General features: G+C 44.8%; 3 protein-coding genes across 4 annotated transcripts in view; all 3 read right to left on the bottom strand.

The window, feature by feature from the left end:
- Positions 1-763: 763 nt before the first annotated feature.
- F10 (coagulation factor X) lies at positions 764-12,172 on the bottom strand. The gene is made up of 8 exons (XM_063338091.1): positions 11,900-12,172; positions 9,591-9,751; positions 7,917-7,941; positions 5,362-5,475; positions 4,856-4,996; positions 3,866-4,116; positions 2,961-3,078; positions 764-2,154 (listed from the first exon to the last, which is right to left on the bottom strand). Exons 1-8 carry the CDS (start codon positions 11,967-11,969, stop codon positions 1,607-1,609), a joined length of 1,428 nt encoding a protein of 475 aa, XP_063194161.1. The 5' UTR covers positions 11,970-12,172; the 3' UTR covers positions 764-1,606.
- Positions 12,173-14,696: 2,524 nt separating this feature from the next.
- On the bottom strand, positions 14,697-25,892 carry F7 (coagulation factor VII). Of its 2 annotated transcripts, none has more exons than XM_063338061.1 (8): positions 22,726-25,892; positions 20,335-20,495; positions 19,736-19,760; positions 19,529-19,642; positions 18,520-18,660; positions 16,279-16,385; positions 15,628-15,748; positions 14,697-15,415 (listed from the first exon to the last, which is right to left on the bottom strand). In XM_063338061.1, exons 1-8 carry the CDS (start codon positions 22,793-22,795, stop codon positions 14,877-14,879), a joined length of 1,278 nt encoding a protein of 425 aa, XP_063194131.1. In that variant the 5' UTR covers positions 22,796-25,892; the 3' UTR covers positions 14,697-14,876. The 2 variants fall into 2 exon arrangements, with proteins under 2 accessions (XP_063194131.1, XP_063194137.1); XM_063338067.1 differs by having other exon boundaries at positions 20,335-20,484; positions 22,726-25,889.
- The window catches only part of MCF2L (MCF.2 cell line derived transforming sequence like), a 179,070-nt gene continuing 172,727 nt past the window's right edge, over positions 20,466-26,808 (bottom strand). The window contains exon 34 of the mRNA XM_063337969.1: positions 20,466-20,484. The gene's annotated coding sequence lies outside the window, so the exon portion shown is untranslated. The remainder of the gene's footprint in view (positions 20,485-26,808) is intronic.

The following is a 26,808-nucleotide window of genomic DNA, read 5'->3' as shown; positions in this document are numbered from 1 at the left end:
TCAGAGTGAACAGTTTCTGAACAATATGCTGTTAATTTCAGACTTTAGTCAGTTAGAAGAGGCCCAGCTATAAAGTAAAATTACAAATCAGAAAATCGGTTCCCTTTTACCTCAAACCAGGACAAGCAATCAGAGGTTGCAACAAGGAAAATTCCAATTGGACATGAGAAATTTTATCCAGGAGAGTGCTAAAGCACAGGAAGAGATTGCCCAGAGGGTAGTGAAATCTCTGCCTCTAAGTTTTTCAAAACAACCTGCTCTAACTTTCATGTTAGACCTGCTTTGAGCATGGGGCTGGGCCAGATTACTTCCATCTGTCCCTTCCAATGGAAATTTTGCCATGATTTCTGTAACTAGGACTGAAGCTGAGAAGGTTTAATGAATAATATATGAAAGAACACTACTCCACATATAAAAAACCATCAGAATGCGGAGCTTCTGCTTGGAAACCTTACAGCACAGATGAGATCACAGTACCTGAACAGACTATGTGTGGGAAATCATTGTTTGAGTTTGCTTCTTTCTAAAAAAAAATAGTATCTTGGCATCTAACTTGCCATTTATGAACGTCTAGGCCAGTGAAAGTTAATTTTAATTAGCCCCCTCCATTCTCTACCTCCTCATCAGCCTTGACATACGGTGGGTGAAAAAATTTGTCACACATATTTGTTTAGGGACATTCACTCTTTTTTAACTCTCAAATGAGATTTTGTCTTTATATATTTGTAAGCTGACTAGAGAGAATAAATAAATAAAAAAAAGAACAAAAAAGAAAGAATATTTTATTTCAAATGCTGTTGTACATCCATATTGCACCTTACAGAAGAAACATCTGGAACAAGTACACACGCAAGGAGCTTTCCGATCCTCAGCCATACACAATCCAGAACATGATACAGAAGACAGTGAATGTGCACATTTATTTTTTTTTCTGATGAGCAGAACAGAAGTGTTCAAGTTAAACTAAAGTGAAGTACAACCCATATAAAGCAAAACCCCATTTTAATTAGCTGCTGCGACCTAAGCAGGCAATTTTGTGGAACGTGGTTATTTAGCATCACACGTTGAATACTTATTTGCGTCTCAGCTTTTACCAAGCAAACTTCCCTGCTTCCTTCATCTTCTAAATGCATCTGCAGGTAGAAGCTGAACAGCTCTAGTAATAACAAACTCCCTACTGAGCCAGCTGGCTGCAATATGAGGATTAACTGAAGTCCTGTCCATCCCACTTTCATCATGATTAGTGGAGGCTCATATTATCTCCAGGAGCCTCTGGCAGAAGCACTTGGGCAAACAGACAGGAACCAAAATGGCAATAAAAAAATAACCAACCAACCAACCAACCAACCAACCAACCAATCAAAAGACTCCACTGCGCAGCCATTTTATTTAGGGAAAGCCCCTCACTGTACAAATTCAAAACACCACCAGCAGTCCACATATACATGCTTAAAGCCAGGAATAAAACAAAAAGAAGCAGCACCATAGCTTCAAGGAATTGGCCCTCAAAACAAGTTTAGCAGATGTGTCTAAGAAAAAGAAGAATACAGTTTCCATTACAGAAACTGCACCTTGTTAGCTAATAGAAGGATCCAGAGCCACACCACTAAAACTTTTGTCTCATGACTGTTTTTACCCAGCGTAAGAACCTGGACAGTTTGGTATAGATACCGTATTTGCCTTTCCTTGCACATCCTTCTCCCCAGCTAACAATTCCAGTAACAAAATAAGTATCCTTATATCTGGTTACATGGGGACCTCCACTGTCTCCTTGACAAGCATCTTTTTGCTCTGTTTCATAACCAGCACAGAACATGTTTTCTGTTACTGCAAAGTTAGTGGATTGCTTGCAAGTGTTCCTATCAACATAGGGGACTTCAAGCACTTTCAGTTTTTTGGATAGTCGGCCACCTTCAAATTCACGCCCAAAGCCACTAACCATCCCAGATCTTTGGTTCATCAGAACTTCATTAGCAAAGTCTGCTTCAGGGAGGCACGCTGCGATAACATACTCAGAAAACGTTATAGGTTCCTTCAGCTTCATTAAGGCTATGTCATTATCGTAAGTCTCAGCAATGTATTTAGAGTGAACAAATATTTTGTCCACAGTATGCATCGATTCAGACTGTTCTTTCTTTTCTCTGTCCACTTCACCTGTACAAGATTATTAAAAGGGTCGTTAATATGGACATAGTATAAGAAATTAAGAACAACCTTGATACAAGAGGGGAGTAGTATACTCATTCCTAACTCTTTGTCTAAGCCTTTACACCTTACAGGTAAACTGTAAAAATGTGTTGCAATATTTATTAGCAGCACCTGGATCAGCTCCAGTTCCCACCTTTTGTCTGTGGAGGTTTTTGTACCAGTTTACAGAAAGGCATAAACCGATTCAGCTAAACTAATGCAACTTTGGGTGGAAGCTCTTATAGGAGCTTGAGCCTGGCTTCTATCAGGGAAGAGAAACTGGTCTGCATCAAGACAAAAGGAGTGCAAATATAAAGTTATGTTGATCTAGTGTCATGCCTGAGAAGTGAGGCAGTCATAATTTGAGTTTGTTTCTTCTTCGTCTAGTCAACGTGTCACAGCTTTCCTGAGTGCTCCTGCAGAAACAAATCTGTATGCTTCAGATGTGCCAGGAATTATAAGGTTTCTGAAGAAGCACTACTCTGATGAACACAATGCTAGCCAACACTTCTAGAACATTTGTTCTTAACACTTCCAACTATCTGGCAAAGAAGAAAGGGATGCACCATTATCACCTTCCACATCAGCTGCCCCTGTTATTACAAAGCAGGATTCCCACAGTAACAGTACATTATAAAAAGCAAAGCAAAACCAAAAAAATAACAAACCATACCAAATAAACACGAGTACATCTCACATGAGATTTAGAGCACAGGGGATTAGTCTGCAACACATGCTCAAACATCACAGGAGTAAAATAAATAACCACTTACCAACAACAACTTTGATTTCTTTAGATTGGTTCATGCAATGAGCTGCAGTAAGTATAAAATTTTCATTCAAAATAGTTCCACCGCAAAACTCTTCATTTTCCTCGTTTAACAGAACAGCCTGCAAACCAAAAAAGGGAAGTGCAGAATCAAGAAGAGCAGTTTAACTTCAGTGAACTATAAATAGGTAATTGATTTCTCAACACACTACATGTATGCTTATTACTACCACATGTACTACTCTGCGAGGGTCTCCTAATATTGCATACACATATGAGTACGCTACAGATTGGTGTGTACTGCTACAGAGTCTCAACTGGCTTTAAGTGATGTTGACGTTCGGCTTCCACGTCACCTCACTCACGGTGCTTACTAATGCCTTTTAGGAACAAGACACTGACTGACTGACTGAGCAGGGAGAGTGCAGCCCCCAACTCACCTCATCCCTTGGACTTACCACCCCAGAGAATTCCTGTTCAAGTTCTGTTCCCATTTGATCCCTCCCTTAGTGTCCTGAACGCAGAAACTTATTTTGGCTAGTCCAAACTCAAGAGAAAAACTTAGATATGAAAGGGTATTTGTGAAGCAAATGTGTTTTATCTGACATGTTCTCAGGTGTACTACCTAAACGGACAGACAACTGGACTATAACCTGCAAAAATGGTAGGCCAGCATGACCCAAAATCCCTCTCTGGTGACAGGTTAAGCAGCACCATCTAAAATTGTACAAGGCCTTTCATTCTGACATTTTAAGGCCGCAGTTTGCAGAACAGCATATCTAAGTGCCTAGGTACTTCCAGCGTCCTACATGGATAACATTCAGAAGGCAACCGCCTTAAATGGACAATTGCACACTTTCCCTCTGAAACGCATCGTGCTTACACGCAGAGCACAAGCACCAGATTTACCTGCCATGGACATTCGCCAAGACGACACTCATTGCCACCTACTATCCTGGTATCGACATATGGAGTCTTGCTACTTGTGCCATTGCCAGGAGGGACAGTTGGGCTTTCTGTGGTAGTAACAATGTCCTCCTCCAAACTTGTTCCATTTGTGAGAGGGCCATCTTGATCACTAGTTACATTGCTATTATCAGCAGGTAAAATAACCGACCTTTTTTTTCTTTTCACAAGAACTTTTCCACAAGGATACTTTTCTGTAAAAACAAGAATGTTAAAATTAAAGATGGACAGAAACACCAGCACAAGAGGAAGCTCCTTGACAACACCATCTTACACTAAACCAGTTAATGCAACTGTCCTGTTTTCAAAACACTAGCAAAACCTTGGCAGATGCAGCAAAGGAGGAAGACAAGAGGCTCCTAAAACTTGTCCATAGGTTCAGTCTCTGGACAGTGTTTTCAAAGCATTTAAAATCTAAAACATCATCTTTAATCGTTTACATTCCTATATTAACGTACTTGCTCTTACTAGAACCATCTTAATTAGGAACTGAGTGAAGTGTTTTATTTTAGGAATAATATGGCCCATGACAGCAATTTATTATGAGTTATAAAGGATATAAAACCGACATCATGAGTATATGATTGACTTATCCCTCCCCCCAGGTTAACTGAAATCTATAGCAGAGATGTTTTTGGGAGCTGCTATTTTAGACAGAGTGTAGGTTTAAGCAAATGAGATGTAACTGCAATCACTTTTATCCTGTCAACAGCAGAGTTTACTCAGGTAATTCTGTGAGAGGCACCTTGCAAAGCGTTCCAAATCAGCTAGATTTTGATAAGTCCATCACATCACCTCACACATGGAAAGCTTTGGAAATATAAATCAGTGTTAAATCTATGTCATGTAGAACACTGGTGGTTCAAAAGACATTCTTTAAGTGTGAAACAGCTCTCACCACCATTGCTATTAGTTTATTACGTGACTTTGTACCTGTTGAAACACAGCGTTTGCCATCCTCTGCTAGAGTATACCCTTTTGCACAGGAACACAAGACATTCTTCTGTACACTTTTTTTGATGCTGCAGAAGTGCTCACAGTCACCATTGTTTATTTTGCAGTACTTTGGTATGACTACAAAAGAGAGAAGTTTGGAGAAAAACTGTAAATAAACACTGAATTCACAGAACATCTCGAAGTTCACCAAATTAAACTTCTCTCTTTAAACAGGATCTGTATCTCCACCTGTAAAACATCTGAAGCACATCTTAGAAACAACATGAGTGGCTAACATCAGCTTATGCCTTACAAAGCGCTCACATCCACTGCATGAAACATGCTTGCCAAGTGCAAGTGGGCCCAGTCCAACAACTCATTGTTGACTGCCATCCTAGCCTATGTTTTGCCAATAGGCAAATGTCTGTTAAGAAAGGCTTAACTCTCCACGTCTCAGGTCCCTGCGAAATTCACTGCCACAGCTCTCTAAAGCAGAAACCTACCAAATTCACAGTTCTTGCCTTGATAACCATCCAAGCACGAGCAAGTGTAGGAACCAATTCCATCTTTACATTGTCCACCATAGTGACAAGGATTTGAGCTGCACTGGTTCCCATCTACAAAAAAACAAATGAAAAAACCAAATTACTGTCAGAGCGCAAGCATTTTTCAGTGAACTCTGAAGGGGTGTTAGCTTAAAAGGAATCTTTCATCTTTCCATTTATAATGTATGTCCTGTGTGTTGCCACATTCCAGGTAGAACAAGGAGTATAAATGCAATCATCCCGTATCAGCAATGATTCACATACATATCCTCAGTTTTGCAATCTGTTTTTGGTGGCTACTGTATGACAGCACATATGCGAGCCTTTTCTTGTAGGACGATAAAGCAATACTTCATGGTCAGAGTATATACATCATTTACAGCGAAGGCTGTAAATGCAGACAGGACGTTTCCATGTTGCAACTGCTGACTGAAGACATTAATCTTTTGGCCTCGTGCATTTTCCTACAGTTTCCACATAATAACGACAGCCTTTATTTCCTTAAAGGTCATCTCATCCCTTGTGCATGTCTTTTGCCTGCAGCGCAGTTCATTTAAAGAAACAGACATCAGCATATTAATCCGAAGATTAAAAAAAACCAACCAAACAAAATGCTTTAAAAGCCCTGCTAAATCCGCGTGTGCAGGCCAAATTCCTGTTTTGTGCTGTTTACAGTAACAAAATTGCCCCACTGTATCCATTGAGGTAAGAGCTTGGACTTCAAAAAATCAGCTCTTACCTCATACTCCCCACATCTACGCTGGGATCTCCCACATTTGAAAGGTAGTTCTTCAGCCTTTCTTCCTTTCCACAACCTGGGCACAACTGGCTGACCTGACTCCAGGGCCCCAGCCACATGTATATATATATATATACCTCACAAACTCAAGTTACACATAGGACAGTGAGGCTGCACTGTATTTGGAGACATGTTCCACATAGCAGCTCTTTCTCCCACCCCCACAAAGGTATCTCATGCCGGCATCGATGCTCACTGCCATGGTCACTCCCATCTAGTGGCCCGCTGTACCAAATGCATTCCCCCACCGCATGACCTTGCTGGGCTCTTCTGTGCCATTTGATAAGAAAAGCAGGATATCCGGAGAAGTGGCGCTTGCTTAATAATAATTTGTTGCTTTAGATACATGTTGTTCACATTTTTGTGTTTTACCACCTGCTCTGCCCCTGTTTGGAGCAGCTGGAAGAACAGCAATGCCCACAGAGGAGGCAAGATGCAAGAAGCTGCTCATCATAAGGATCCAGCTTGCCACCTGCATGGTGTCTCTGGCCTGTGACCTCATCTGCTGCAGCTTTATCTGTCACAGGGAATATCTGCTGGGCTTTGTGTACTGCCCCCGTGTCTCAACACCCCTTCTGTACCAACACTGGCCAAAACCAACAGCGCTCCAAATGCTGCGTCTGCACGGTCCACCACTTAAATGCTGTGGCCAACACAAAGTTATTAAACTGTATTGCACAGTCGCTTGCCAGCTTGATGTCACCTTCTATGCTGGAGTGTTGTTGATTCCTGTATTATAGAGCATTTTGTGGGATGCATTTTCTACAGAACTGTTTGACATTCAACGAGGACTTGCCAATAGATTAGCAGATACTGGCTATCAGTCTTTTCTGTTTTTTTCTAAAGGTCTGAGTTGTATTTATTAGGGTTCTAGTGTTCATAATCACTATGCAGGGACAGATTTTTAATGTATTAGTGTTTGGTAATATGTTCTCCTGAAAGTATGTGTCCAGCTTGCGTGTTAGGAGGAGTACCTAAAAAATGTTGACCAAAGACAGCTCAGCTTTGTCTTTTGGAGTCTGCAGAAAATTGAAGACAGTTGTCACAAAGAAGCTGCAGACTTTCACAATCCTCTAAGTGGGGGATGAACTCTGCAACCTACAGGCTGAAATTTCAAGCAAAGCCTACGTCAGTGTTGCAGTGAACAGGAGTGGAAAATTTCAAACCATTTTCTCATGAGAATACAGAAACAGTTCTGTAGAAATTGCATCCCACAAAATGCTCTATAATACAGGAATCAACAACACTCCGGCATAGAAGGTGACATCAAACTGGCAAGCGACTGTGCGATACAGTTTAATAACTTTGTGTTGGCCACAGCATTTTAGTGCCATCCTCGTCTATGACTCTTCTGCATCTTAAATTCCTCCATCCGGGGCTGCCCTTCTGGAGGACAACTGACTGGCGGAGTCACACGCCCAGTTTCTGCTTCTCACTGTCCTTTGCGTGCAAAGGGCCACTATTCTTTTTTTGAGAGGACAAAGATCATCCCAACAATTGGAGGCAGCTGAACCTTGCCTTTGAATGAAACGACTGGGTTCAAGCAACAGCAAGGCAGTAAATCAGATTCCTTCTTCAAAGGAAACACAAAGTGAGGGTGTCCCACGGTGGAGAGGAAACAAGGGAGCAGGAAATGGTTACTTAAGAGGTGCATCCTTTTTAACTTTGCAATAAGGAAGCTTAATTCTCTAAACAAACACAGAGTGTTTCTTACCTACATAGATGTTCCAGAATTCCTCCTACAGGTAGGTGTGAGAAAAGGGGAATAAAAGGAGACAAAAAGAGTTAGATGAGAATTACTGAACTCTTCAGAAGACTATTAGAGCTTTCATACAGAGCATACTTGGAGCTAACAATTGTTAAAACAAATATTTAAGTTGTGTCTTGCAGCCTGCTATTACCATTTAAGAAACTAAAACCATATGATCCATCTGTAGTGCCCAGCTCTACAGAAACAAGTCTCATGCATTTTTCAGAAATATCTAAAACTCCTTAGAGATTTCCCAATGCGACTCACTCAACATAAGGCATTTGACTTGCATAACTGTATCCTTCCATCAGTTTTGAATGAATTTACTTACACTCCTGTAGCGCCAAGTTCTCAGTCTCCTTCCCCCCCTGTGCCCCCATCAATCAGGACACCACAAATCCTGAGATTTTAAAATATTTTGTCCGATTTGTGTGCTTCTTTCCCTCTGCACTGAGGACACCAGGTATGCTGTCTGTCCAAGACAGTCCTTTCCAATGACATCTGATAACCAGGCAGAACAGGCTGTGCTGGTTCTGCTATAGATCAGCCAACCTTTATGCTCTGAAGTACCCTGGCGATGCATCCATGACTCTCCACCCAGGTCAACTCAGGGCCACCTCAAGAAACAGAATCACAGAATGGTAAGGGTTGGAAGCGACCTTCGGAGATCATCTAGTCCAAACTCCCTGCTAAAGCAGGTTCACCTAGAGCAGATTGCACAGGAAGGCGTCCAGGTGGGTTTTTAATATCTCCAGAGAAGGAGACTCCCACCACCTCTCTGGGCAGCCTGTTCCAGTGCTGTGTCACCCTTGTTCTGGCCATCAAGTAATGCTAAAGTGAAATGAATCTGGCCTTAACTCCAGTTTAAGGGCTGTTCTTAACAGCCACATTGCTACAGCCGACGTTCCCAGTTCTCCTCCACTACCAAGTCACTTCTAGTTTTCAAACATTGCCTTTTCTACTGACCCCAGTTGCCCCATCTCTTTAACTCTCCCTTGAGCTTGGGAACAGACTGCATTTCTGTCTAAAGTTAAGCAGCCACCAGGGTAAGGAAGGTGACACAAGAGTCACGTGTACAAACTTCATTCCATGTGGGCAATTTAACATTAAGGCATATAGCGACTGTCCACAGTATACCTTCTGTCAACTCAAGTAGTGAAAAAGAGAGCCAAAAAATGATAAGCACTGCAAAGCTGCTTCAGATAAGTTCAGCAAAATTCTCCCACGAAGTTCCATGTCAGCATTTGCCTTCTCAACCTTCCTGTGGACTCTCCACTTAAGAACTCTTGAACGTAGTCATGATACTCAGCTCTGCCACCCAGACAGGATGAACATATTTCTAACACGGGTAATATCAAATCATTTAAAGGCCAAATATCTCTCAATGGCAATTAAACAGATCAGAACGGGTAAAAGAATGCAGGCTTTAACATGGGCTGGCCTTGCAAGAGCTAAATTAAGACTGTTATTGTATGTTTCGGCCTTAGCAATTCCAACCACCGTCAAAACCACTATTTATTCTTTGTGTTAAGTGATCGAAAGCAACTTGGAAGTTCTGATGCTCAGTTGAAAAGACCTTAATACTATTTTGTAAACATGAAATATATAGATCTATGTTTCATATTAGTTCATCCTTACAGTTTTCTCCAGGTCTTCAAAGGCTTCTCTTGCTTCTTCTTTTGAGCAGCGCTCCTCATTGCATTCTCTTTCAATATTCCCTTTCTTCACTTCCTCAAAAAAAGAGTTAGCACGTTTTGGTCTTTTCAAGAACTTGTCGGCATTTTCTTTCTCGATGAATACTAGACAATAGAGAAAATGATACAGGTGGCAGGTAACATTTGGTGGTGGTAAAGAGTCATTAGAAATAAGTGAAGTGGAAAAAAAACCAAAAGAGACTCTCACCACTCTACTCGTAAGCTGTTTCACGGTCCAGGCCACGTATGAGTTCTACTCCCCTTCACCACCCCAAACACCATCGTACTGCCCTGGGGTCTTCCTTCCCACTTAACAACACTTCCTAATTGCCTGTAGTAACCATAGAACCATAGAATGGTTTGGGTTGGAAGGGACCCTAAAGATCATCTAGTTCCAACCCCTCCCCTGCCATGGGCAGGGACACCTCCCACTAGATCAGGTTGCTCAAAGCCCCATCCAGCCTTACCGATATGTGTGCAGGTAAACCTAAGGCAGCTGCATTCTAAGATTTAACAAAGAGCAGAAGTAAATGAATGTCAGCTTTAGGACGAAAGTACAGCCTGAGGTCAGTTTGATGGGTTGTTTTATTTTTTAAAAGCTTGGTGTCAAAGAGGCATGAGATCTTCTGCCTTCAAGATGCAAGTAACTGTTGATTTAAACTGAAGGATCAGAGGCATTAAACTCAGCTCAGCCACTTGGCTGCGTGAACAATAGCGTTACTCTCCAGTCACTTGTGCACACATTGCCGGATAGGAAAAACGGAAGCAACACAAGAGTAAATAAATTGCCAATTACCCTGTAAAAAGCATACACTCTAGGAAAGTTTGCAGAGTCTGGAAGCTGGCATTTAATTATGTTCTGAATACCTGGAATTTAAAGGGAAAACACACTTTCCAGTCACAGACTGGAGTGTGGAAGACAGTGCTGCACATGGGACTTCAAGGCCAATGGCTCATGCTCAGTGGGCAACTTGCACGTACCCTTCTGGCACATTCTTCATGCAGGTCAATTGAGCAATAAATAAACTAGCTGATCAGTAATCATAAACCTTAATATCCTCTAAGCAAACACAGAGGGCACTTCCTCTGCTTTCACTCAAATGGGTGGATCAGCGACAGGGAGCCAAATTCTGCCAGTGCTATTTATATTAGTACTGTGTACTAATATACAAGTATATTAGTACTTTGTATATTAGTATATTAGTACTTAGATACAAGTACTTTGGGGCCCCGCTTGTTCTGAAAAGGCTCCTTGCAAGGAAGGCTTACAGAAAGTGCTTGTAGCTTGTGGCTCAGCAACTGTTAGTTCATTCACCCACTATCTTATTTGCCCTTAAATCCCTCTCTGCAGTGACAGGAAAGTGACAGGACGCAGCCGGTGGGGTCATCGCCTCTATATTCCTTTGCCTCCACATCACCCACATAAGAGGATGTTTTTGTAAACTTCAACTAGCTGATTAGTCTTCTGTGGCTGGCTATTCTCTTTCCCAAGCTTTCCTTCAGGCTTGCCTCTTTGGAGACCTCAAGGAGCAACAGGCGCTGGTCAACTGAAGCAGGACGTTCCAGAAACGTGCAGAGGAACCTCAATTTAAAGCCCAAGCGGGCTGACTCACTGAAGGAAGAGTTAACAACTTTTGAAAAGCTACTTGCTGGTGCTGCCCTGGGCTTTGGTGTTGACCTGAGCGGCACAGAGGGCAGTGGGACGCGTTCCCCCTTCATGGCCAAATGCACCCAACCGAGCCTCAGCCAGGCTTGAGCACCTCAGGATGCCAGGCCAGCTGTCCTCAGGCTGTAAATAGCGGGGGGGGCCAGCGGTCCCGTTTTCCAGGGGGATCCAGGAAGGGACAGCAGCCTGGGAAAGGCCGCAGGGGCCCGCAGGGGCTCGGTCACCCCCAGGTTCCCCCCGGCAGTCCCTGCCCCCGAAGCGGGGGGCGGGGGGCGCAGGTGCAGACAAGCCCCTCGGCCGCTTTGGAGACAGAGCTCCCCGGGGAAGGCGAGCCCTGCGGTGCTCGCTCCCGTCCCACGGCCGCTTCCTAGGGGCCGCGTCTCCCCGCGCTGACAGGGTCCCCTCCCCCGACGGGGACCGGAGGGTTGTGTTCCCCCTCACCCACCGCGGGGTCCCAAACCCCGTCCCGCCGCGGCCACCCGCCGCCTCCTCATGCCTTCCCCCCGGCAGCCCCCTCCCCCCCCACCAAAGGCTGTGAGGAGAGGGATACCACCCTCCAAAGAAAAATAAAGAAGGTGCCGCCTTACCGCCTCCTTCAGCCCGCAGCTCGCCCGCCAGCGCGGCGCAGAGCAGGAGGAGCAGCAGGCGGCCGGCCATGGTGGCGCGGAGCCCCCCCCCGCCTCCCCGCTGCTGCCGGGCCGCGCCGCCGACCGACGGGACGGGACGGGACGGGATCCGAAGCCTTCACCCCCTCGGGTCGGGGAGAGACTGAAGCGGCGTTGCTTCACCCTGCCCAGAAATAGCGGAAGCGGCGGGGAAGGGGGAAACCCGCCGCGGGATGTCTCAGCCCGATGTGGGGAGTGTGTGTGTGTGTGTGTGTGATGATGAGCCTCTTATTATTATTATTTTTGTTGTTGTTTTTAAACCCAAGGAAGCCGGCTTTTTTTTTTTTTTTTTTTTTTTTTTTTAAAATAGTACCTTTTATTTGAGGGGGAAGGGAAGTGATCCGTCACTTTCCGTCAGCAAAGCCCCGGCCCGGTGCTGGCAGGTGTGGGGGCCGAGCCAGGGGCAAAGCTGGGCTGGCAACCCCAAAACCTGCCATCCTCGGCGGCTCCCACCTGCCTCTCCCACATCCCGACCCTGTCACCTGCTGGCTTTCCAGGCCCGCAGCCTGGTGGCCTTGGGCTGCCGGGAGCTGGCTGCCATCTCCCTTTTTTTTTTTTGCGGGGGTGTGTGTGTGTGTTCCCTCGGTTATGCCCACGGAGGCCTCTGCAAGCTTGTGGAGGACACGTCTTTGGTGTGGTGCTTCCAGAGCCTGCCGTCAGGTCGCCTTCATCTTCTTGGCTCGTTGAAGCAGGCTGTTATATTGATAATGTACCTAAATGCCAGCTTTGTTTTGAAAAAGTCACTCCCTGCAGTCATTAGTAGTGGTTGTTTTCTTTCAGCATTTTACCCCTTTTCTGCAAAAATGATGATTTGTTCATAATGTCAATATTTACACTGGAATCTTACAGGGAAGAAATCATCCTATGGAGCGTGGAAAATCACAGAACGGTTAGAGTTGGAAGGGACCTTAAAGATCATCTAGTTCCAACCCCCTGCCCTGGGCAGGGACACCTCCCACTAGACCAGGCTGCTCAGAGCCCCATCCAGCCTGGCCTTGAACACTTCCAGGGATGGGGCATCCACAGCTTCCCTGGGCAACCTGTTCCAGTGTCTCACCACCCTCACAGGAAAGAATTTCTTCCTAATATCTAACCTAAATCTCCCCTCTTTCAGTTTAAAACCGTTACCCCTCGTCCTATCACTACCCTCCCTGATAAAGAGTCCCTCCCCATCTTTTCTGTAGGCCCCCTTTAGGTACTGGAAGGCTGCTATAAGGTTTCCCTGGAGCCTTGCCTTCTCCAGGCTGAACAACCCCAACTCTCTCAGCCTGTCTTCACAGGAGAGGTGCTCCAGCCCTCTGATCATCTTTGTGACCCTCCTCTGGACCCGTTCCAACAGGTCCGTGTCCTTCCTATGTTGGGGGCCCCGGAGCTGGACTCAGTACTCCAGGTGGGGTCTCACGAGAGTGGAGTAGAGGGGCAGAATCACCTCCCTTGACCTGCTGGCCATGCTTCTTTTGATACAGCCCAGGATGCAAAACCCCAAACTATTCTCGCTTGAGGGGTCTGGAGGGATGTTTTTATACTGTAAAACGTCTTGTTTCTCAGGTCTTTGTGATTTGCTGCTTTTCCCAATTCAGTTCACTACTTAATGAGGAGTGTACCATTTTTTCTGTCAGTAAAGCAGGTTATAGGATGTTCAGTATTGCATGGTATAGGTACCATACAATGTCAAAGTTTTCCCCTAATAATAAAGCATGCTCAACTGTAAACATCCTACTTGCTGACAAGCTTTTTTGATTGAGCTGATATTCAGCATGATTTGAATGAATCCAAAGTGTAAGTTTTGCACAAGACACACTGTTTTCTAATCTCCTAGTCGGTTTTATCTATGCTCTCCCTCACCTTCTCACTGTTTTCATGCTTAGATTAGAAGGTACATTTTTTAATGGTATAGTGGATGGTGTTTTCAGAGCTCCTCAGGCTCTACCATTTATGCATTAAGGCTTTAGAGAATGGTCTTTGGCCAGCGTTTTGCAGATGGTCAGACAATTATCTTATTCTGGTTTTGGATCTCAGGACAGAGAGTACAACTTAGATCACACTGGACAACAAATTAAACATTCCCTTTCATTTGCCCTCTTCTGTATCAACAAGCATAATACCAATGCAAAGATAAGATTACATCAGCGGTGTTCTTCACCGCTTATAAATGTAGGGTTAAATATTACACTTACTAGCCTTACTCCAATAATGCTTGGTGCAAGAAGACTAAAATCAAGTTTTTGTAGCAGACCTGTAAATATGGAATTTTTCCCAGCTTTCTTGTCCTGGAGATTCTCTACAGTTTCTCCCCCTCAAATCTACCTGTTGCCACTGCAACTGTTGGAGAAAGCTACTTTAACATAAGGTAAAAGAAACACTTTTTCTATTTCTTCTGTTGCATCATTACATTACCGGACCCATCAGCACAGGAAGTTGTGAAAGCCAGAAGCATAAATGTGTTGAAAAGAGATTGCACGCATTTTGGGACAACAGGTTCATTCATGACCATTCAACCTAATGCAACTTCTGGCTCAGGAAGTCTGTACATCACTGATTACCAGAAGTTGAAAGGGTAGCTGGAGGAAGAATCATGGTACGCCTGACAGTAGTTCTCTCAGCATCGAGCTCTATCCTTTAGCAGAAAATGGATGCAGAATGAGAGGGAGTCTTGAGTCCGATTTGTTACAGCCGTTCTGTGCCCACTTGACGAGACATGCAAGTTTACAAAGAATACTGATAGGGAAGTTATTTTATATATTCAAGTAGGCATTAGGCTCATTTTAAATCATTAATAGTGGTGTGGGTATCACATCTATCGCATATCTAAGATAATGAAGGAATGCTTCAATAGGGAAATGGCACAGAGGGATTGAGGGGCAACACCACAATCTGGAAATGCTCTGGTTCAACACCATTAATCCATGTGCTTCTTCAACCAGTCGATGTATTTGGATACCCTTGTGTAAACCCCATAGCTACCTTTAACAGCACAGCCCTTTCCCCAACTGACAATCCCAGTCAGAAACCAAGTGTTCTTGTACTTTGTAGCGTGAGGTCCACCACTGTCTCCCTTACAGGAGTCTTTAACGCCAGTCAGGTCTCCCGCACAGAACATATTCTCTGTAATATTTAAATCGGTCTCCTTTTCACATTCTTGTGTCTTCACACGTGGCAAATCAACTCTCATCAGAACAGAAGAGGTGGCACCTCCATCTAGTAGGCGTCCCCATCCGCTCACTGTGGAGAACTTGATGGAGGACAATTCATACACCGCAAACCGTTTTTCAGGCAAACATATTGGCACCACGTAATCGGTGAGATTCACAGGTGTTTCCAGGCTCAGGAGGGCAATATCGTTATTGACTTGTCCATTTGTGTATCCTTCATGAACGATTATCCTGGCAACTCTACTTTCTTGCTCAGTTTTCTCATCATAATTTATTGTGTGTTCACCTGGAAAAGTTATTAATCGCAGGTCATGTCAGGCAGCTCCTTGATTCCTCAGAAGTTTGTGGAGATAAGAGGGTTTCTAGTCTGACAGTTCTTAAGGACAATTCCCTTATTTTACCAAAGCCTGCACTTTCTGTCTTTTATTCTGGTTTGTCAGAATGAGAAGTTGGCACCACAACTACAGCTCAATAACATGAGGAGGGGAAGATACATACCCAGTCTCACCAGAAGCTGTTTAGGATGAGTGTAGTCCAAACAGTGAGCTGCAGTGACCACCCACTCTGGGGAAAGCAGGGTCCCGCCGCACTTCTCTTTCTGATCCTGTATTATAAGGGCCTGCCAACATCAAACAAATGTCTTTCTTTATGTCTTTACGTCTTACATCAAATGTGCACTTGACCTGAATCTCAGTAGTCAGGTTTTATACTGCTTCTGTGTCTCACTGCATGCAACTGTGTTTGAGAATATTGGAGAATACTGGCGTCTGGAGAATTTAGGAGGGGAAGTTGACAGTGACATTTTCCTCATCTTGTGGTATGGGCCTTGCCTATTATGGCCAAGAGCTTATCCCTCCAAGCTGCAGCCAAAATTCTTGCTGGTAGTAAGATTAAGGATGAAGGGGTAGGAGCTAGAGGAGCTTGTATTACGGCTCCACTCCTACGAAAGCAGGCACTCCAGAAGAAGGCTAAGATGCAGGATTGAAACAGGTGGGTCTGCTGGCTATGAGTGAACAGGGAATGTGGTTATCCAGACCTGGCACTTTTTATGGATTTTTAACAGAACAGATGTCAAACAATGAATTTAAGATAGTGGTTTCATAAGGAAAACAAAAAAAAAAAGGCAATGGAAGATTTCTGAAGACTCACTTGCCATGGACATTCACCTGGAGGACAGATTAAACCACCTACTATTCTCCCCTGTGCAGTTGTATTTTTTTTGGCCAGCACTGGTATTCTTCCACATGGGTATTTCACTGGAAAAACAAACAAACAAACAAACAAACAAAAACAAACAAAGGGCAACAAGTGTGATTTTATTGCACTGAAGTCACAGCAAAATGTGCAAGGTCTTCAGTGAAGTTCTGTGAGCTGAAAAACTGGTTTCTAGTCAGGGAGCATGGGTTCTCAAAAGTAATTTAAAGCAGCTCAGCAGATAGGTAGTCTTTTTGTTTGGAAACAGCCAGAAATGCTTTTACAAATGGAGTGCAGGCCCATTCGGTATCATTGATGTATATTGACCCACCACAGGAGCTTGCAAACAATATACCAGCTTAAGTTATATGTCAATACAGTAAAGTAGGCTGCAGGCTGGAGAGCAGAATTGACTCCGTCAAGCTTTGTAGTCTATATATTTTCAGCAACCCTGCTGACTTTAACTCAGTTGTACTAAGTGCACAGCATCCACGGCATGGTGAGACACAGGCTCAAGTGTGGGACGTGCAGCTTGCTATCCCTTGTTTGGGTGGACCCAAAGATCTCCTAAGAGCAGACACTATGTCTTCTGGTGTGGCTCCTGGCAGGCTGAGCCTAGTTTGCTCGGGTCTGGAGCATCCTTGATTCTTCTGGACTGCACACCTCAGTCTAAGGCCCATTTTTAGCCTGAGCAAGCACATGAAGGTTGGCCATAAGAGAATCAAATCTTGATGACTGAACCTGCGACTGAGCTGCAGTGCAAAGGAAGCCTTGGTGTTTTCAGTACATCCTTCAACGAACAGAGTTTTCCTTTCAAGAAGAAGAAGGTCTGTCTTTGGGGGGTTTTGTGTGCTGTGTGGCTGTGTTGTAACTGAGCACACCATCCCTTACATCCAGCAGTCACTCTGCCATAACACAGTGAGAACAAATGCTTTCCCTCTTTTAATTTGGGAGCCAGGGCCCTATGGTCTATGCTGAGCTGAATCCGACGTCCCCACGGACCTGTAATAGACTGAACGTGCTGATTACTTCGCCTGATGCAAAGAGAGCATCAGGCTTTTACCGGAACAAGCAAGGTATGGACTGGCTCTTTGGTGGCAGGTGGTGGAAGGCCAGCATAGACCTAACACAAACCCATATCCTCTAATGCAAGTTTGGGCATTTGAAAGGGACATTGTGAGAGATGACAGAAGGACAGTGAAGGGACTGGCAGTTACACAGTTTTGTCTCCTTGCAACACACGGACAGTGCTAGGGGTATTTTGGTCCCCAAGAAGCAAGCAGTGACAAATACATCTTCCTCTCGCAGGGGAAGACATGCTGAAAAGCCCGTGGGGAATATCGAATTCCTTGTTGTCAACTTTTAACAAAAGCAGCTTCCCCATCACGTGATATTGCAGAATCTGCTAATAAGGGATAAGCACGTTACTAGACATTGTTTCCTAATGAAATTGCTGCTGTTGTGAGCGAGGTTGTCATTATCAGTTCTCTGCATGAGTGCTCCACTGAGGTGTGTGCAGGGGGGCATTGCCCCTCAGAATTACTTCGCGTGCTCCCTGCAGTTCCGTCCATTATTTTCACATCCCCAGGCGTCTCTTTTTCCCCTCTAATAGCATAATTGAAGTAGGCATCTGCAGCAGAGTCAGGTGCCTGCTTGTGTACTGGAAAAATAATTAACTTGTGCTATCCTAGTCCCAGTTGAAATTTACCTTGTTAGATGAGTAAGAGAAATATCTAGCCGTAGTGTCTAGAGGGATACAAAAAGTGTATTGGTTCTACCACGTAGAAAAAAAAAAGGGGAAAAAAGAAAAATAACTGATTTTCTCTGGTTTTAATAGGCCTCTTCCTCTCTTGACTCCTGTGCTGAAGTAAATATGGTAATAAAATCCGTTCTTATAAATTCAGATTGGAGATCCAACAGTAAAACAGCGCTGCCCCAAAAATATTTCCCCCAAATATTTTACCTCTGGGACCAGGAAGGAGGGGTCCAAAAGGCTCCCTGCTTGCTGTGCACGCTTCCCCGACTGCTTTTCTGGAGTGTATAACTTCCAAACCTACTGCTCTGGACGCTGCCCTTGCAGAAGAGGTGGGGAGCTGGCGGGTCAGGGTTATACCTCGCACCTCCTGATGGTGAACATGTTGAAAACTTTTCTTCCAGAGCTGGCTTAGACTTAGCGTTGGGCTAGTAGCATCTTACCTTGGGGAATGCAGGACACGCCATCACTCGCTAAAGCGTAATCGTCCGCACAGAAGCACACTCGTTTTTCAGACAGCTCGTCAGTACAGTACTGTTCACAGCCACCGTTGTCGTAAATGCACTTCAGTTTGTCGGCCATCGCTAAAGTCAGAGAAAGAGTGTTTAGGTTTCCACGTGTGGATTTTGCTGCTTAACATGAATCAACTGCAGCTTGAAATGTTGACAGGGGAGCAAGGCAGCAGAGCAGATTTCTGTGATTTATGTACAGCGACTGCATGAAAAACACCTCCCATTTGGCAAAAGCGAGGCAGAGCTGGATCTCCAGGGATTAGGGAGGAAAAGTCTATGCCTAAGAAACATACACCTAAAATTAAATCAGTCTGCATTTACACAATATCTGAGCTGTCTGGAGGTGTTGCAATTGTGTGGTGACCATCCTGATGTACGACTGAAAAATTATAACTATTTTGTATTTTGCCATTTGGCAGAAGGATGCTCTGGGATGACCGCTGAGACTGCCCCGTTAGAATTAATGAGTGCCTTGTCCTCGTTTGGGCTCAGCGTGTTCTGCGGGTGTAAGCGTAACAGTCGGTGTGCAGTGCCCACTGAAATCAATGGAAAGACTTCATTAACCACTGGATCTGTCCCCTCGGGCTTTTTATGATGCATACGCAGCATAGTTCTTATCCACATACTGCACCGAGCTTCTAAGGCAAAGTAACTTCAGCACTTGGGTAAGAAAAAAAAATCCTCCTTTTCTCTCAGACGGTGCACAAAAGGCAGTTGGTGTTTTTTTCCAAAGTCATCACAGGGTAATAATTATCTTTCTGCCTTGCAGTGCCTGTCTGCCAGCTGGTTGGATCCATCACGCAACACCGCAGGCAGTGTGGACAGTAGCTGTCACGGCTAGAATGATGCAGAATGATAACGATTGCTACCATTTATCTCAATGCCTTGCATTGGAGTTAATAATGGCGTTTTTATTTTGCTAAGCTGTGCCAGAGCTGACCTTTTTCACAGCTTTTGCCCTCATATTCGGCAGGGCAGCGGCAAACGTAATCCTGAAACTGGTCATCACAACTCCCGCCGTTCTGACAGGGGTTGGAGTCACACTGGTTCGGGTCTGTGGAAACATTCAGTGTCAGTCTGGCTCACGTGAAGAGCTGCAGCAGCGGGAGCATTTTCACAGCTGCTGCAACATCCCGAACGATCGTACCGGAATAGATGTGCCAGAACTCTTTCTGGAAGAAAAAGACGTGAGATTTTAATTAAAGAAAAATTAACTTAGGTTAAGTCCTACAGTCCTTGTAGCACAGGATGGGTTACAGACAGCCACAGTGATGCCCTTTTTGCCTTTATAATTTATGACAGTTGATATCCATAAAATATGCTACATTATTTTCTACATTATTTTTATATACCGATAGAGAAGGGCACTGTGTAATACACACGCATAGGTTATTCATCAACAACCTCTGTATAGTTGAGGTGGGATTGACTGAAACAGACGTTGCGCAATACAATAATTTAATTTATTGTCAGGCTAGGAATTACTGGCGGGGGCTGGGAAGACAACTTAGAGAGCATTCATTTTCCCAGCATCGCCCAGACTGGTCCTGCCCGGGGCGGCCCATACAGAATGCCCTCCTGCAACTCACTGCTGCTGCCTGTCCCCCTACAGGTATAAGAGAAAGATACAAACAGCAGGGCACAAAGTGTTTTTTTTTGCTCTCGCAGTTTAAAGCATCAAAGCCCACCCTTGAGCAGGGGGAGTCCATCTGACAGTGAGCGCTCACCCAGCCCCGTGTTACTTACTGTCCTTTCATCATCGCGGTAAATCTCTCGTGCTTCCTCAAAGGAACACTTTTCCTCCATGCATTCTCGCTCTAGTGACCCCAGCTTTATCTCTTCGAAGAAGCTGTTGGCTCGTCTTTTCCTTTGCAAAACGCTGCTTGCCTCCTCCTGCTTTAGAAAGACTGAAAAACAGTGGCATGTTCTGTCTGTCGCACAGCTGCGCTCTCCACACAGAGAGGACAGGGGCACAATTTCCTCTGAAAGCTCTTCTGCTTCCCAGGCTTTTTCTGAGACACTTCAGAAAAGAAATGTGAAAGAGCCTCCTTCCTCTGGCCTGCCTCCCAGGTAAAGTGGCAGCACGTGATTAGAGAGCCCAGAGCTTAAGAGAAGATGGCATGTTACAGCCGTGCCTGTACGTCAGCCACTCCTAAGGTACCATCGCATGTCATACAGTAGGTCTCGACATGCACAGCAGAGTTTCTTTCACTTCTAGCAGGTGAAAAGCATGTGTTGCTTTATCTAGCACTGATGTACGTGGTGACACCTGATTTTCTTGTACTGGCTACAGTAAGTTATTCGGTGATGGGTGGACCACAGTCACCCCTTCACCTACAGTCACACCTTATCTCACACCCCTTCACTCTTTGGGCCTGCAGAAAGGACTTACCCCACCACTAGTAGACCACAATTTAAAAACCATTGCTTTAATATATTTCTCTTTAGTTTTTTTCTGTAAAAAAGGCTATGGTAAGGTACATGGGAAGGCTGGAAGATGCTGTTTGCATTTCCTAGTGGAGCCTGAGGGTGGCTCCTCCTAGCTGCTGCCAGCACCATAGGCCACAGCCACGGAGGGCTTCTCCCTGTGCACCTCTGCTTTGGAAAGACACTGGGTACACAGGTTCAGTAGCAGACGTGCTCAGAGCAGTGAGCAGTGCTCACATCGTAGAGTTACACCAACTTCCTGCTGGCAGAAGTGTGTGCTGAAAGAGGCGGATGCCATTGTCACCACCCTGACTGGCTCCTCTGCTTCAGGGTACGCGCACGTCACAGAACTGTGCCCTCCTGCTATAGTCCAGGATAATGGACAAAGAGGTCCCAGTGCTGTGGTGTGCTTTCGCTCTATGTACTACACAGAACAAGTCTTCAAATGATTAATTTTGCATTTTATTTTTTTTTCCTCCATGTCAGTAGGGGATTCTGGAGCTTCATGACAACAACTTACATTTCAGTGCTTTTACCTATTTCACATGGGATTGTGGGTGGATTTGGGAATTAAGGCTGATGTATATCGCTTGCCTTTCTGCCAGGTCGTTCTCCACTACGTGACCCCTGAGAGAGCGGGAGTTACCTCCTACCTGCTGGAAGGGCCCCAACGTGGTCACCGAATGATGAGACTCATGTGTGTCCTCACCCACATGCACACAAACAGGAATCCTGAGAGGGTTTATTCCAGTCTGGTGAGGTGCCTCTCAACTTTTGTGTTTAGTTGGAACGTTTGCTGAGTTACATGCAAATTGGTAATTTTCCCTGTATTTCAAAGTTACTTGAAGGAATAAAACACTGTGTGGCATGCATTGAATTTACCCCAGGGTGCTTCATAAACATTTGCCCATTGTAGGAATTTCAGCTGGGTCTTTCTGCTGTCATTTCAAAGTCAAGCTGTATGCATTTAATGTGGCTTTCTTTAAAGGCTTTTAATTAACCTTACACTGCACATACATGACACATGTATTTGTGCACAAGCACAGCCTCTGACAGAGAAGCGTGCCTGGGCGTGTGGCTGGGGACATCCTCCCACTTTTATTTCGGTGTTCTCCACTTATTTACATTGGAACGCTTTTGACTTTGCTACCTATTTTTCCAGCTTTGTACACGACAATGCAGGAGACCCCAGTCAATGCCTAACTGGGAATCTGAAAGCACTGGGGTTGCTTTATTAATTTGGGAGCTGATTTTCAGACACGTACTGGAGTCACCAAAGAGCTACCACCTCACTGCCTTCTACTGCTGCCGGAACAGGGTGGATCCTCACCTCTTTAATTTCTCATCAGCTGCATGAAAGACTATTGAGTCTTTGCTTTGAAAAATACCACGCTTCAATATGAAATAACAATAAATCCAGGTTCCTTTTTTTTCATGTAGTGGGCAGGCAGCTGATGGTGTGCCTGCTCTCTGTGCAGCACGATAATAGATCCATTTAGCAGTTGAGAGGTGCTTTTTCTTGGTTGTCAAAATAAGCCTGTGGATGCCATCACTGAAAGCAAACAAGAGCCTTACAATAACTCACAGGCACAACCGGAGGCAGGGCAAACATGCAACAGTGCTCAAAACTTGCAAAGAGAATTACATCTGAGTAACAGCAGAGAGGTCCATTGCCAGGAAACATAATTACAGCCTTATCCTACGACCTACCTGCGTCCAGAGAAAGAGGAATCAGTAGCAGAAAGCAGAGGAACAAAGCCACGCACTGCCTGGAAACCATGATGAACCCCGCGAGCCAGCGTCCCGGTGGCGTATTGACATTTCAGCAGGGACTGTTTGGCCAAAGAGCTCGGCTCCAAATGCTTGGAGCCAGAGGAGGGGCCGGCGAGTCATGGAAACAGAGAAAGATCCATGGCAGCCCGGCGAGCGGAGCAGAAGGGCACACGCAAATCCTGCAATGTGCCCTTTTCACCCAAGCAGGGAGCTTGGGTTTGAAGCGCGCTCTCCTGATCTGTGCAAAGGCTGCACTGATTACAGAGGCTGCTACCCTGGGCCTTCATTTTCCATCTAACATGCCTTTTTCATGGGAACCATAAATGCCGGGAGCCTGCACCCATACAACTGGCACTAACTAACATAGCTGCGAGCGCAGAGAGTAGCGACGTGATATTCATCTCGAATCAGCAGTCAAGATACGGCCTTTCAGTGCTGTGGAGTATGGTCGAACTGCTGACATCTGTCTTCTCCCATTTCTCCGTCACCAGCTGGAACTCTGCACTTCTGAATTTGCTCGGAGACACTAATTAACCAGCAAGAAACACCCTGCACTGTTTTCCTCTGCCTTTTATTGCAAGAACCATGTGGCCTGCACAAATTGTACCAGCTGGAAGAGGCGCTGAGCTGGTCCACGTTATATTTCATTAGCGACAACAGAGGTTTGAGGGGCTAATCTGCAGACAACGTTTTATCTGGAACACAAGCAGCCCTCTGATTTAACGGAAATCAATTAATGGCAACAGACTAGAGAGCCGACAACATTCTTGGGGAAATATTTGCTTAAGATAGCAGCGAGGTAAAGAGCATGTTTGCCTATGAGCAATGAAGAGTTGCCTGAGGGCTGGAGTATTTTCCAGGCCGTTCTCCCCTTCCTGCCTGGAAAGGAAGGAGGGTCAGCTCTGCATCTGGACGCTACTGCAAAGAAGAGCAACAGCTGGATTTTTGCTTTGCTGCCAAGGCTCAGCGCAGCTCCCTGCAGAGGTCGTTCTTCGTATGCGGTACTGTTATTTAGTGGCGGTGCACACAACTGGATGTCCTGCTTTGAAACCGTGCTTTCCCAAGAGGGAACATCCAGGCACTTCTCTGGATCACAGCCTGGCTCATTCCCAGCAGCCCGGTTCCTGGGACGGTCAGGGCCGGGTGGCAGGTCCTGTCCCTGGGCAGAGGAAGGAAGCCAGTTGCTGGAATACAAACAGCTACAACAGCCCCACGCTGTCCCCATCTCTGCTTTTTGGGAAACCTCTCCACCCCTCAGAGCCTACCAACCTGATCTTCATTCCTTGTTCGCTTGCCTGAGTCGAAAATAGCAAGGGCACGTTCAACTTCACAAGACCAAAGCTAAGCTTGTTGGAGCTGCTTGAAAATGTCTCTCATTCTCTCATCTTCCTGGGGAAAGAGCTATTGTCTATTTGGATGAGTGACACAGATGGGAGCACAAGGCTCTGCCTCCCACACCTGAGGCCAGCTGGGGTCTGCACCTATCGGCCCCCCCGCCCCGCTTCCTTAGGCCGGGTGTCTCCCTGCCAGCGAGGGTTGGGTGGCCACCACTCCACAGCAGCATCACAGCACCTCGGCACCATGGCACCCCTTGGCTTTCTCATCTCGTTTGCAGATCCTGTACACCCTTGAGGACTGATGCAGTATTTTCCTTCTCTTTCTTTCTTTCTTTCTTTCTTTCTTTCTTTCTTTCTTTCTTTCTTTCTTTCTTTCTTCCTTCCTTCCTTCCTTCCTTCCTTCCTCTGTTAGCATTCCTTAAGCATGAAAGATTTTGCTTTTGTTGCATGGGAATACAGGCAGACGCTCAGTTATTATTTTTAGAGCCCAGGGAGAAGCCCAAGTGGTGGGAACAACAGTCAGTTCATACGGGGACAGTCCTTCTTCCAAGAAAAATTCATGCCAGTAGGTTTCACCAGAGATAACAGGATGATCATGCCCATGAGGAGGGTCAGTGGGGATTCATGAGTCCCAGGACTTCACTACAGCTCTTTGCTCATAAACGTCATATTCACAGATCTTGTCTCAAAGCTTTTTCCTACTAACTTCAGCCAGGACAGTTGCTCAGTTCAAGAGCTGTTTTTAAAGAAGAACTCCCCTTCATTATTGCCTTCGACCCCAGCCGGAGGAGCAAACGCCGGTTCATTAGCTTTTCTTCCCCAGAAGATCCCTAAGTCTTACTTCGTTTTTCTTCTTGTGTGGTCTTGCTGCAGTTCATGAGAACTGCCCTGGTATTCTGCTCTATAAACCTCCTTGCCAGTGCAGGCTTCAGCCTTGGCTTATGTTTGCTGAGCAATTCCAAGAGAAATAATCCGTTGTTCAATCAAAAGTACATATATATAAATGCAAACACACACCCCTGCTGCTCATGGGTGCTACTAGAATCAGTCTGGGGACAGCTGTTCAGAAAATATGATTTAGGGTGTTTTTTAGTGTATGCTTTGGATGTGCCAAAGTTTCTTTATTTAAAAAAAAAAAGTTAAAAAACTAAACATGAAAAATGTTAACAATGTGAAATACAAAAATCTAAAGCAGAAACATTAGCCTTGAAGACATGATGAACTGATGTCTCAGAACATACCGTTCTTCATTTTTGTTTTGTTTCCTACTGACATTTTTCAAAGAAAAACTCTTACAATTTTCCTATTTTTAGTTTCATATTTTGGGTTGAAGAGAAGATGGGTATGGAAGCTATTGGGAACTGTGCAACTTGATCTAATGCAGCAGGTCGCTGGTCATTTGAACATGAGTTTTCTGCTCAGCAAAAATTTGAAAAAAATAAATCAATGATTTCTATTTCAAAGAGGCTGTAAGAGTTCATTTGAGCCAGCTGACAAAGGTGCGTCTAGGTAAGGAAGGTTTAGGAACAAGCTGCCTCGTGAATTTATGGAAAATTAAATTTAAATCTCCAATAATAACAACTTGCCATAATTCATTTAGATTAATTAAAAGCAAGCCAAGCCTGTGATAAAGTTAATAATTTCCTGTTTCTGTTGTGCTAAACTATAAATATACGAATATCATGCTGCTTAGCTTTAAAACAAATGATTTGGGTTTTAGACCTCAAAAGAGAACTATTTCTTTCCAGGATAAAATTCTTGCCTGCTTGACTGTGTTCTGTATCCCCATACAGTAATTATTTTCATAAAGAGGAAGTAGAAGATGGGGAGATAATATTTGCAGTAATTTTTTTTATGAGCAGCTCTGAATAAAAGTGCTTAACATTTCTTTTTTTTTTTTTAATCTTGATGTGGGTTATTTCTTTATCTTCTTTTGCTGCCTGAGGAGAAGGATATCTGGAGATACCTAAATAATAAAGGAAGCAAAGGATGTAGAAAAGGCAGTGCAAAATAAAATTCCAATAAAGCGTGCCCCAAAGTTTGTCTGTTTAATGCCATTTATCTCAGTTGGTAACGAGAGATATTAATTCTATTACAAACCTTCCCTTGACTGTGTCCCCAGACCACCACAGCTGCAACAGCACCACTGGTAAATCCATAGTATTTTACATGCAGCTGGGCACCTTGCTGGCTGGTCAATTGGTGTGGAATGAATAAATATAAAAATCTGAAAGGTGATTGATCAACTCACTTCAATTGAATTGTCAAAGATAGCATTTCAGCACCAAACTAGCTAATCTCAGCAAAAACCTTTCAGATGAAAAATGCAGAACTTGATCCTTGATTTTCTACCACCATCTTTAGGCTGCTGCTGGTACAGGCGGCGGTGGGCACAGAGGTACTTGGGAGAGGTGCAAAGATGCCCAGCAAGTATATTTTAGGACACCATCTCTTCTTGTCTTACTGCTATAGGAACTTAATGTTGTGGGCGATTTCGGCCTGTCCTCGCAGGGTCAGAGCTGCGGAGGAGCTGGCACAGCTCCTCATGGTTTACCGTTGTCCCGTCTGCAACTCGGACTCCCCTTGTGAAGGGCTGAGGGGCTCATCTTCTTGCTGCACTGCTAGGTTGGGTGAGGAAACGTTGCCACTCTGTCTTGGGGCCTGCTTTTTGTTTCTCTCGAGG

Source organism: Chroicocephalus ridibundus, chromosome 1 (genome assembly GCF_963924245.1).
Source record: "Chroicocephalus ridibundus chromosome 1, bChrRid1.1, whole genome shotgun sequence".
Lineage (NCBI taxonomy): Eukaryota > Metazoa > Chordata > Aves > Charadriiformes > Laridae > Chroicocephalus > Chroicocephalus ridibundus.
Note: the sequence above shows the minus strand (reverse complement) of the source record. Positions and strands in the feature narration are given on the sequence as shown.